The sequence below is a fragment of the Salmo salar genome, chromosome ssa06 (assembly GCF_905237065.1).
Source record: "Salmo salar chromosome ssa06, Ssal_v3.1, whole genome shotgun sequence".
In the NCBI taxonomy this organism is placed as follows: domain Eukaryota; kingdom Metazoa; phylum Chordata; class Actinopteri; order Salmoniformes; family Salmonidae; genus Salmo; species Salmo salar.
This window is the reverse complement of record NC_059447.1, coordinates 34,677,716-34,690,598: the sequence shown is the minus strand read 5'-3', so window position 1 is coordinate 34,690,598 and position 12,883 is coordinate 34,677,716. Positions and strand designations below refer to the sequence as shown.

Genomic DNA, 12,883 nt, shown 5'->3' with positions numbered 1-12,883 from the left:
AACACAATCACATGTGGGAAAAGTCAAGGGGTGTGAATACTTTCTGAAGGCCCTGTATCCGTCTGGCTCTTCACCTTCTGTTTGTTTCCCTTTGGGCAGATCTGGTTTCACTGAGTTATTCCTAGAACATTCCAACTTAAGTGAGGTTACATAAAGAAACATTAAGTGAGATTGCATAAGGGATTTATATTCTCATCTGAGCTGAAATCTAAAGAGGTTATTACATACAACCAACTGTAGAACTATACTCAAATAGCCCTAGATATATGATTAGTATAATAAATGCATCACCCCACTATGCAGTTAAGAACACTGTTTTGGCAGTCAAAAACATGAAAGGACAAGGATTGGCACTATAGTAAAAATTCGACATGACATTTTCGTGAAGTGTTGATAATAAATAGTGGAGTCAGTCCGTGTGGAGTTTGTATGTTACTTGCTCTTTTCATACGATCTGTCATGTTGGTAAACAGCAGTAAATATTGTCAGGTAGCTGTTATCGAGCAGGTAACTCCGCTACTGGCCTTTCTCTCTATTCCTCTCCTCCATCTCTCTCTCGTTCTCTGTTTACACCCTGTCTGTTTTCCTTCATTCCACTCCACCTTTCCATAATCTGTTTTTCAGCGAACGTGTGAGTATGTTTATAGAAGAGAGAAGGAGAGAGTGAGTTAAGTGGGGTCTGATTGAGGAGGTGGAATGGGCTGATAGTAAGAAGAAGGGAGGAGAAAGAGAGAGGGAGGGCTGAGAAAGAGGGAGTAGGGGGAAACAGATGGGTGGGGGGAGAAGAGGTATAAAAGTATAAAAGCCTTGCTATACAGAATAAAGAAATATCCCCAGAGAAAAAGAGAGAGAGAGATTGTGAAAGAGATTTTACCAACAGAGTTGACACCATAACTACCTTCTTAGGGTAAGTACAACTATCTCATAGGTTTATAGCTACATAACAATATACTATCCACAATATACTAAAGACAAGATATACATTTGATATTGGTAACATTGACATAACTCTAACAGAAATCCCATAAAGGAGGTTAATGTTTAGGTGTAAATACTGGCTGTCACTTTTTGCAGACTAGAATTAAGTGTAACTGTAAATAACAAAACATACAGACTTTGATCCATTAAAATAGTGATACAGTGAGATGCATGGGTACAGCCTTCAGTTTGTTTGATGTGCTACTGAGTGCTGAGTGAATAGGGGTCATTAGCCTGGTGGTGCAGTTCTGTGGGTTAGTAGCACCCTGCATGGTAAAGTTTTTTTTTCTCCAGTGGGGGGGGTGTCTCAGGGCCTGCTGTGTGCCCGCCAGGCTGCAGACGCGCATAAAACGCTGCAGACGCTGCTGTCAGCACCTCACTAACACAGACACACACACCCACTCCTTGATATCCTCGTAACCCTTTTGCCTGTAAGGTCTGTGAGCTCCCTCCCTGTGGGCCAGCTGTGCCCCATGCCTGGGGGTGACCTGTGCCGTTGGGTATGTAAAGGAGGGGCGTTGCACCAGGTTGTCATCCAAACCCTACAAACACAGGAGGCGACAGAGAGGGTCTGCCATGGGGCACATGGATGTGGGTGAATGTGGGGGGTTTTGTTCGGAGGGTTGGGGTCTTGTTGACATCTGGGATGGCTATTTGTACAGGTGTCAGAAACCTGGCACGGTCACTGTGTGTGTGTGTGTGTGTGTGTGTGTGTGTGTGTGTGTGTGTGTGTGTGTGTGTGTGTGTGTGTGTGTGTGTTTGGTTTTCGCCAGACATAATGGGATCCGTCCAAAACGTTGACTCAGGTTTGCCAAAAGAAACCTGGAAGCGCCTGGATGATAATCAAGACTCTTGGAAGAATGTTCTATGGACAGATGAGTCAAAAGTATAACTTTGTGGACGACATGGGTGCTATTATGCCTGGTGAAAACCAAACACTGCATTCCACCGTAAGAACCTTATACCAACGGTCAAGCATGGTGGTGGTAGTGTGATGGTTTGGGGATGATTGCTGCCTCAGGACCTGAATGAATTGCCATAATAGAAGGAAACATGAATTCTGCTAAGTATCAGAGAATTCTACAGGAGAATGTCAGGCCATCCGTCTGTGAGCTGAAGCTGAAGTGCAGCTGGGTCAACACACAATCAAATCTACATGAAAATGGCTCAAAATGAACACATTTGAAGTTTTGGAATGGCCTACTCAAAGTCCAGACCTAATCCCAACTGAGATGTTGTGGCAGGACTTGAAACGAGCAGCTCATGGTTGAAAACCCACAAATGTCGCTGAGATAAAGCAGTTCTGCATGGAAGAGTGGGCCAAAATTCTTTCACAGCAACGTGAGAGACTGATAAACAACTACAGGAAGCATTTGGTTGGAGTCATTGCAGCTAAAAGTGGCACAACCAGTTATTCAGTGTTAGGGGGCAATTACTTTTTCACACAAGGGCACTGGGTGTTGCATAACTTTATCTATGAAATAAATTACATAAGTATGTAATTGTTTTGTATTTGTTCACTCATGTTCCCTTTATCTAATATCAGGATTTGGTTGAAATATTCCAAAGTAGAGACAATTAGAAAGCACAGCACTGTATGCCCATAGAAACTCTGTCTGTACTTCCTGTCTGTACATCACGAGGGACCCTAAAATCCAGTCATACAAAAATAACATTGGTTTTGGGAATTTGTTTGTTTGCCCTCTACTCTAGAAATACATAAATGTATAGGCCTAGATATTACTATTTTTGTTGACATTGAGAAATAGTGCGTAGTCAATGGATTTATGGCTGCATTAACATGTACATGAACCCACATAGAGACCCATGTAGAATCTTTACCACCAGTTCACTTGTTTTATAGCTGTCACAGCCCCTAACGTACAGTAACGTCATGCGCTCCCTCCACGCCTTATTTCTCTCATGGTGGTGGTGGTATTATGACACATTTTAACATCAGTCTTCTCTCCAGCAGACCAAGAGACCGACAGACAGCCAGAGTGAGGATGAGGACTCTCCTACAGTGTGTGGCCCTGTGTGTCACCATCTCTCTCTGCGTCTGCTACGGTACATTTCTACAAATCAACACTAGGTCAATTCAGAATCTTTTTAGTAAACCTGGTGATCTACAGTGATAAGTCACTAATAACCTTCCCCTTATTTTCCACAGATTCTCAAGAAAGCACAGAATCCTTTGAAGGTGATTGACCTTCAGATTCTTATGGCAGTAAAACATTCCCACACATTTGATGTATTATAAAAACACTATATTTGTACATTTTTATTTTATTTCATCTGATTTAGAATTCCAGACTAACTAGGCCATTCAGTGAATTCAATATGATTTTGTCACTGAAATCTGTATGCCCGCCCCTGTTGAGATGGGGTAATTTCTTCTAATAAAATTGTTTTATTTAATTCCATTGCATTCCAGATGTGTTTGTTAGTCCATACCGAGCCAACTCATTCATCAACCCACAGAGTCCACAGAGGGGAAGTGCCTACAACACTCCATCAAGAGGCAGTACTTACAGGAGGTACCACACACACAATCACTGGCCTACACACAATACCCCATAATGTCAAAGCAGAAATGTCTTGAATCAATAACTATTCAACCCCTTGTTATGTTAAGCCTAAATAAGTTTAGGAGTAAAAATGTGCTAAAAAAGCCACATAATAAGTTGTATGGACTCACTCTGTGTGCAATAATAGGTTTTAACGTGATTTTTGAATGACAACCTCATCTCTTTACTTCACACATACAATTATCTGTAAGGTCCCTCAGTCAAGCAGTGAATTTCAAACCCAGATTCAACCACAAAGATCAGGGAGGTTTTCCAATGAAGGGCACCTATTGGTAGATAGGTAGATGTTTTTAAAGCACACATTCAATATCCCTTTGAGCATGGTGAAGTTATTAATTACACCTTGGATGGTGTATCAATACACCCAGTCACTACAAAAGATACAGGCGTCCTTCCTAACTCAGTCGCCAGAGAGGAAGGAAACCGCTCAGGGATTTCACAATGAGGCCAATGGTAACTTTAAAACAGTTAGAGTTTAATGACTGTGATAGGAGTATCTGAGGATGGATCAACAACATTGTAGTTACTCCACAATACGAACCTAATTGACAAAGTGAAAAGAAGGAAGCCTGTACAGAATACAAATATTCCAAAACATGCATCCTGTTTGCAAGGCACTAAAGTAATACTGAAAAACAAAGCAATTAACTTTTTGTCCTGAATACATAGTGTTATGTTTGGGGCAAATCCAATACAACTGTCACGTCCTGGCCAGTATAAGGTTAATTGTTTTTGTAGTTTGGTCAGGACGTGGCAGAGGGTATTTGTTTTATGTGGTTCGGGGTGGTGTGTTTGTGTAAAGGGTGTTTGATTTAGTATTTCCGGGTTTTTGGTTGATGGTCTATGTGTTTGTATTCTATGGTTAGTCTGGTGTGTGTGTTTCTATGTTTGGTTAATTGGGGTTGGGACTCTCAGTTGAAGGCAGGTGTTGTCTATCTGCCTTTGATTGAGAGTCCCATATATTAGGGTGTGTTTGTGTGTGTGATTTGTGGGTGATTGTTCTGTGTTGAGCCTATGCTTTGCAGACTGTCAGTTTATCGTTCGTTTTCTTGTTTGTTGTTTTTTGTATTCGTGTTGATTTAATTAAATGTTCAAAATGAACAACTGCACACCTGCTGCGTATTGGTCTACCTTTTCCGATGACGATTTCGCATTATCGTCAGAAGACGAAGATACTTGTGACAACAACACATTACTGAGTACCACTCTCTGTATTTTCAAGTATAGTGGTGGCTGCATCATGTTATGGGTATGCATGTAATCGTTAAGGACTGGGCAGTTTTTCAGGATAAAACATTTACGGAATGGAGCTAAGCACAGGAAAAAAATCTTAGAGGAAAACCTGGTTCAGTCTGCTTTCCACCAGACACTGAGACATTAATTCACCTTTCAGCAGGACAATAAATTAAAACACAAGGCCAAATCTACACTGGAGTTGCTTACCAAGAAGACAGTGAATGTTCCTTTTGACTTAAATCTGCTTGAAAATCTACGGCATGACTTGAAAATGGTTGTCTAGCAATGATCAATAACTCTTTTGACAGAGCTTGAAGAATTTTGAAAAGAATAATGGGCAAATATTGTACAATCCAGGTGTGCAAAGCTCTTAGAGACTTACCCAGAAAGACTCACGGCTATAATCGCTGCCAAAGCTGATTCTAACATGTTTTGGCTCAAGGATGTGAATGCTTATGTAAATTGATATTTTTGTATTTAAATGCCAATATATTTGCTAACATTTCTAAAAACATGTTTTTAGAAAAAATATCAATTTAAACCATTTGGAATTCTGGCTGTAACAAAACAAAATGTGGAAAAAGTCAAGGAATATGAATACTTTCTGAAGGCACTGTAGGCCTCTGTGTTCTTTGTTTATCTGTGTTTCATAATGGTTGACTGTGATTGTAGTTGACTTGTGTCTGTGTTTCAGAACAATGAAGTCTCCAGCGGAAAGGCGCTCAGAGACATGTGAAGACTACTCTCCCTGTCGCTTCTTTGCCCATCGCTATGGTTACCAGCTGGCCTATCAGAGATATTTTGGAGCCAGGAATCCAGGCACGACGGGGAGCCGTGGATTCTGAGTCCCTGTCCATCTTATCATAGCAATTATTCCTGCTATTGATTTACTGTACGATCATTCAACACACTCTGACATTACATAACAGGATATTGGTTCGGTGATGTAACAGTAAAAGAGATGTGACAAATATATGAAAACATATCAGTAAATCAATTACGAATATAGTGAGCAATATTCTTGCGTATTTATATAATTCAAGCTCCATTTATTGTATAACTTTATAGCCAACTCACAATCACCACACCCTCAAAGAATAACTGCTTTCAGAAATCTGTGTTTGTGAAGATTAGCTTCACACCCAACTCCCTTGTTCCCCTTTTCCATCCACACTAAGACAACAATCTTTGTCTAACCCATATGTATTTCTATGTATTAAAAAGTGTTTTTGAAGAGTTTCTTACATTCATTGCCTAAATCCTATGGTGTCACGATATTCCTCAGAGGGGCTTAGTAACCTTATTTGTGGGCTACAGAATTCCACCTCATTTGGTTCCACGTGTTACCACACTTCAGCTGAATAGGATTTTGAATAGGGAGCAGATGTGTGAACGCTAATAGCTGTCCCAGTTTGACCAGTGTGGTAGCAACAAATCCCAAAAATGTAGTGTGGAAACAATAAAAGCCAAGGGAAGCTACATTTTTGCACCAGCATGACAAAGTTTGCACCTGTTTTTAAATTGTAAGTGTAAATGATGTTCGAAGTCAGTTACTATTTGTTTGATTATCCAATAGTTTGTATGGCCTCATCTTTTTTGGTAATTTTTTCCCTAACTTTTATAAATGGGTGTCACGACTTCCGCCGAAGTCGGTCCCTCTCCTTGTTCGGGCAGCGTTCGGCGGTCGACGTCACCAGCCTTCTAGCCATCGCCAATCCACTTTTCATTTTCCATTTGTTTTGTCTTTGTTTTACACACCTGGTTTCAATTCCCCAATTACATGTTCATTATTTAACCCTCTGTTTTCCCCATGGGTTTTGTGCGTGATTGTTTTATGTATGTTCGGTCCGTTATTGTGGGCTCGGTATTACGACATGTTATTGGAATATTTGAGTAAAGTTACTTGTGTTACTCATCTCTGCTGTCCTGCGCCTGACTCCTCTGCACCAGCTACACCCAGACCACTACAATGGGAGCATCAATGGTATCAATAGAAAATGTTCATTTCCAGGTCACATACAAAAATAAGTAGTCAGCTGGTCACTGTTTTAGTAGACAAGACGCAGCTCCTTACCGTACCATAAGAACCAGAGGTCATCTGAACACAGTGAATGTCAGTCTCTAGAAGACGAGAGAGACACAAGCAGGACACTGGATCTGGTCATGGCACACCCACGAACAGTGGTGTAAAGTACTTAAGTAAAAATATTTTCAAGTACTACTTAAGTCGTTTTTTGGAGTATCTGTACTTTACTTTACTATTTATATTTTTGACAACTTTTACTTCACTACATTCCTAAATAAAAGAATGTACTTTTTACTCCATACATTTTCCCTGACAACCCAAAGTCCTCCCTACATTTTGAATGCTTAGCAGAACAGGAAAATTGTGAAATGCACACACTTATCAAGAGAACACGTGGCCATCCCTACTGCCTATGGTCTGGCGGAGTGTTGGAGCGTGCCCCTGGCTATCCGTACATTTTAAAAACAAGAACATAGTGACGTCCGCTTTGCTTATTATAAGGAATTTGAAATTATTTATACTTTTACTTTTGATACTTAAGTATATTTTAGCAATTCAATTTACTTTTGATACTTAAGTACATTTAAAAGCAAATACTTTTAGACTTTTACTCAAGTAGTATTTTACCCTAGTGACTTTCACTTTTACTTGAGTAACTTTCTATTAAGGTATCTATACTTTTACTCAAGTGTGACAATTGGGTACTTTTTCCACCACTGCCCACGAACGGGCAATCACATTGATGTTTTTTTGTGATTCCGCAGAACCAAAATATTCATAATTAAGGCTTTGCTAGGATAGATTTCTGAACTTTGTCCCTACATGGAGGAACGACATCAGCACTGACCAGGATGCTGAAATTACACCCCACATTGTCAAGGCCACTTCAGCGGGCCAGAAGTCTGACTTGGAAAGAAACTGAGAGAGCAAAATATAGAGGGAAATTTCCCTTAAGGGTTGAGGTCTTTACATAACGCTACATTCTGCAATGCTGTCAAGCAATAATGTGCTACTTAAGAAGTTGAACATGAGTGGGGGAAAGGCAACGAGTAATAGAATAGAATAGAATGGAGCAGAATAGGATAGAATGGAGCAGAATAGAATAGAATGAAGCAGAATAGAAAAGAATGGAGCCGAATAGAATATAATTTTGTTCTACTTCAGTAGTTGAACAATTTATGTGTTTTAGTTTTTATATGCCTATCAATGCTCCATACAAGCACTGGATATGCCATACCATGTGTATTACTGATGAATGAATATACAATCAACAATCAATCTAAAAATTGCTTTCAGTTTCTTTTTATAGGAAATCACTGTGGTTTGTTATAGAAAAGCAAAACCTCTGATCAAAAGTCTGTCACAAAATGACGGATGGCGGTTTCTCTTCTTGTTCAATTAGTATCATATGGTTTTATCAACCAGTAGTTAGTGGTTTGAATAGGATGTCGTGTGGGCATGCTGTAAAACTCGGACCTCTTGAGGTTGTCTGGTGGCACTGCATTTAAAGGAGTGTTGTCTGTATTTTATTTATTTCACCTTTATTTAACCAGGAAGGCTAGTTGAGAACAAGTTCTCATTTGCAACTGCGACCTGGCCAACATAAAGCATAGCAATTCGACACATACAACAACACAGAGTTACACATTGAAAAAAAAAAAACATACAGTCAATAATACTGTAGAACAAAAGAAAACGAAAAGTCTATATACAGTGAGTGCAAATGAGGTAAGTTAAGGCAATAAATAGGCCATGGTGGCGAAGTAATTACAATATAGCAATTAAACACTGGAATGGTAGATGTGCAGAAGATGAATGTGCAAGTAGGGATACTGGGGTGCAAAGGAACAAGATAAATAAATAAATACAGTATGGGGATGAGGTAGGTAGATAGATGGGCTGTTTACAGATGGGCTATGTACAGGTGCAGTGATCTGTGAGCTGCTCTGACAGCTGGTGCTTAAAGCTAGTGAGGGAGATATGAGTCTCCAGCTTCAGAGATTTTTGCAGTTCGTTCCAGTCATTGGCAGCAGAGAACTGGAAGGAAAGGCAGCCAAAGGAGGAATTGGCTTTGGGAGTGACCAGTGAGATATACCTGCTGGAGCGCATGCTACGAGTGGGTGCTGCTATGGTGACCAGTGAGCTGTGATAAGGCAGGGCTTTACTTAGCAGAGACTTGTAGATAACCTGTAGCCAGTGGGTTTGGCGGCGAGTATGAAGCGAGGGCCAACCAACAAGAGCGTACAGGTTGCAATGGTGGGTAGTGTATGGGGCTTTGGTGACAAAACGGATGGCACTGTGATAGACTACATCCAGTTTATTGAGTAGAGTGTTGGAGGCTATTTTATAGATGACATCACCGAAGTCGAGGATCGGTAGGATGGTCAGTTTTACAAGGGTGTGTTTGGCAGCATGAGTGAAGGATGCTTTGTTGCGATATAGGAAGCCGATTCTAGATTTAATTTTGGATTGGAGATGCTTAATGTGAGTCTGGAAGGAGTGTTTACAGTCTAACCAGACACCCAGGTATTTGTAGTTGTCCACGTATTCTAAGTCAGAGCCGTCCAGAGTAGTGATGCTGGATGGGCGAGCAGGTGCGGGCAGTGATTGATTGAATAGCATGCATTTAGTTTTACCTGCGTTTAAGAGCAGTTGGAGGCCACGGAAGGAGAGTTGTATGGCATTGAAGCTTGTCTGGAGGTTAGTTAACACAGTGTCCAAAGAGGGGCCAGAAGTATACAGAATGGAGTCGTCTGCATAGAGGTGGATCAGAGAATCACCAGCAGCAAGAGCAACATCATTGATGTATACAGAGAAGAGAGTCTGCCCGAGAATTGAACCCTGTGGCACACCCATAGAGACTGCCAAAGGTCCGGACAACAGGCCCTCTGATTTGACACACTGAACTCTATCAGAGAAGTAGTTGGTAAACCAGGTGAGGCAATCATTTGAGAAACCAAGGCTGTCAAGTCTGCCAATAAGAATGTGGTGATTGACAGAGTCGAAAGCCTTGGCCAGGTCGATGAATACGGCTGCACAGTAATGTCTCTTATCGATGACGGTTATGATGTCGTTTAGGACCTTGAGCGTGGCTGAGGTGCACCCATGACCAGCTCTGAAACCAGATTGCATAGCGGAGAAGGTACGGTGGGATTCGAAATGGTCGGTAATCTGTTTGTTAACTTGGCTTTCGAAGACCTTAGAAAGACAGGGTAGGATAGATATAGGTCTGTAGCAGTTTGGGTCTAGAGTGTCACCCCCTTTGAAGAGAGGGATGGCTGCGGCAGCTTTCCAATCTTTGGGAATCTCAGACGATACGAAAGAGAGGTTGAACAGGCTAGTAATGGGGGTTGCAACAATTTCGGCAGATAATTTTAGAAAGAGAGGGTCCAGATTGTCTAGCCCGGCTGATTTGTATGGGTCCAGATTTTGCAGCTCTTTCAGAACATCAGCTATCTGGATTTGGGTGAAGGAGAAATGGTGGGGGCTTTAGCGGGTTGCTGTGGAGGGTGCCGGGCAGTTGACAGGGGTAGGGGTAGCCAGGTGGAAAGCATGGCCAGCCGTAGAGAAATGCTTATTGAAATTCTCAATTATAGTGGATTTATCGGTGGTAACAGTGTTTCCTAGCCTCAGAGCAGTGGGCAGCTGGGAGGAGGTGCTCTTATTCTCCATGGACTTTACAGTGTCCCAGAACTTGTTTGAGTTAGTACTACAGGATGCAAATTTCTGTTTGAAAAAGCTAGCCTTAGCTTTTCTAACTGCCTGTGTATATTTGTTCCTAACTTCCCTGAAAAGTTGCATATCAAGGGTGGTATTCGATGCTAATGCAGAACGCCACAGGATGTTTTTATGCTGGTCAAGGGCAGACAGGTCTGGAGTGAACCAAGGACTATATCTATTCCTAGTTCTAAATTTTTTTGAGTGGGGCATGCTTATTTAAGATGGTGAGGAAGGCACTTTTAAAGAATAGCCAGGCATCATCTACTGACGGGATGAGGTCAATGTCATTCCAGGATACCCCGGCCAGGTCGATTAGAAAGGCCTGCTCGCAGAAGTGTTTTAGGGAGCGTTTGACAGTGATGAGGGGTGGTAGTTTGTTCGCAGACCCATTACGGATGCAGGCAATGAGGCAGTGATCGCTGAGATCTTGATTGAAAACAGCAGAAGTGTATTTGGAGGGCAAGTTAGTTAGGATGACATCTATGAGGGTGCCCGTGTTTACAGATTTGGGGTTGTACCTGGTAGGTTCATTGATAATTTGTGTGGGATTGAGGGCATCAAGCTTTGATTGTAGGATGGCCGGGGTGTTACCTAGTAGCATGAGCTCAGAAGATAGATGGGGGGCAATCAATTCACATATGGTATCGAGGGCACAGCTGGGGGCAGAGGGAGGTCTATAGCAAGCGGCAACAGTGAGAGACTTGTTTCTGGAAAGGTGAATTTTTAGAAGTAGAAGCTCGAATTGTTTGGGTACAGACTTGGATAGTAATACAGAACTCTGCAGGTTATCTTTGCAGTTGATTGCAACACCGCCCCCTTTGGCAGTTCTATCTTGGCGGAAAATGTTATAGTTAGCGATGGAGATTTCAGGGTTTTTGGTGGTTTTCCTAAGCCAGGATTCAGACACGGCTAAGTCATCTGAGTTGGCAGAGTGTGCTAAAGCAGTGAGTAAAACAAACTTAGGGAGTAGGCTTCTAATGTTAACATGCATGAAACCAAGGCTTTTACGGTTACAGAAGTCAACAAATGAGAGCACCTGGGGAGTGGGAGTGGAGCTAGGCACTGCAGGACCTGGATTAACCTCCACATCACCAGAGGAACAGAGGAGAAGTAGGAGAAGTGTACGGCTAAAGGCTATACGAACTGGCCGTCTAGCATGTTTGGAACAGAGAGTAAAAGGAGCAGGTTTCTGGGCACGATAGCATAGATTCAAGGCATTGTGTACAGACAAAGGTAAGGTAGGATGTGAGTACATTGGAGGTAAACCTAGGCATTGAGTAATGATGAGAGAGATATAGTCTCTAGAGACGTTTAAACCAGGTGATGTCATCGCATATGTAGGAGGTGGAACAACATGGTTGGTTAAGGCATATTGAGCAGGGCTAGAGGCTCTACAGTGAAATAAGACAGTAATCACTAACCAGGACAGTAATGGACGAGGCATATTGATATTAGAGAGAGGCATGCGTAGCCAAGTGAACATATGGGTCCAGTGATTGGTTTGGCTGACTGGGGACATGGCACAGTGTCCCCAGTCAGTGGGGTACAGTGGGGTACAGTGGGGTCTGAAATTATTGACACCCTTGATAAAGATGAGCAAAAATGACTGTATAAAATAAATAATTCAAATACTGAGCTAAATTGTATGGCAAAAAAATTGGGACATTTTCATTCTCTATTTTCATGTCATCCAACAAATGTAAACGCCTGGAGTTTTCTAAACAGCATTGGCACTTGTATTGGAATCAGTGCTATGGTCAGATGACATGAAAATAGAGCTCTTTGGCCACGCACACCACTGGTGGGTTTGACGTTGAATTGAGAATGCATAAGCAGAAAAGAACCCCATACCAACTGTAAAATATGGTGATGGATCTTGAATGTTATGGGGCTATTTTGCTTCCACTTGTCCTGGGGCCCTTGCTGAGGCCAATGTCATCATGAACTTTACCCAGTACACGGACATTTTAGCCAAAAACGGATTGCCTCTGCCAGGAGGTTGAAACTTGGCAGCAAGTGGATCTTCCAGCAAGACAATAACCCCAACCACACATCAACATCCACAAAGAAATGGTTAATTGGCTACAAAATCAACATTTTGGAATGGCCATCTCAGTCTCTAGACTTGAAATCCATAGAAAATCTGTGGTTTGAATAGAAGAGGGCAGTCTATAAGCACAGATGAAGGATATCATGGATCTGGAAGGATTATGTATGGAGGAATGGTCTAAGATCCCTCCCAATATGTTTTCCAACTCATAAAATAAAATGCCTCATTGCCATTATCCTAGCAAGGTGAAGTATTGAAAGCTATTGAAAACAGGGATGTCAATAG

General features: G+C 41.7%; 1 protein-coding gene across 2 annotated transcripts; it reads left to right on the top strand.

The window, feature by feature from the left end:
• Window positions 1-762: 762 nt before the first annotated feature.
• On the top strand, window positions 763-6,044 carry LOC100195997 (matrix Gla protein). 2 transcript variants are annotated; one of them, XM_014203686.2, is made up of 5 exons: window positions 763-907; window positions 2,951-3,045; window positions 3,149-3,178; window positions 3,413-3,515; window positions 5,497-6,036. In XM_014203686.2, the coding sequence occupies exons 2-5, from the start codon at window positions 2,985-2,987 to the stop codon at window positions 5,645-5,647; spliced, it is 345 nt and encodes a 114-aa protein (XP_014059161.1). In that variant the 5' UTR covers window positions 763-907; window positions 2,951-2,984; the 3' UTR covers window positions 5,648-6,036.
• The last annotated feature ends 6,839 nt before the right edge of the window (window positions 6,045-12,883 follow it).

What these genes read in the sequence shown, in the direction of transcription:
- LOC100195997 (XM_014203686.2), top strand. Translation starts at nt 2,985, where the DNA reads ATGAGGACTCTCCTACAGTGTGTGGCCCTGTGTGTCACCATCTCTCTC. An exon ending in AAGCACAGAATCCTTTGAAG is followed by an intron (nt 3,179 to 3,412) that starts GTGATTGACCTT and finishes ATTGCATTCCAG; the next exon opens with ATGTGTTTGTTAGTCCATAC. An exon ending in AGAGGCAGTACTTACAGGAG is followed by an intron (nt 3,516 to 5,496) that starts GTACCACACACA and finishes TCTGTGTTTCAG; the next exon opens with AACAATGAAGTCTCCAGCGG.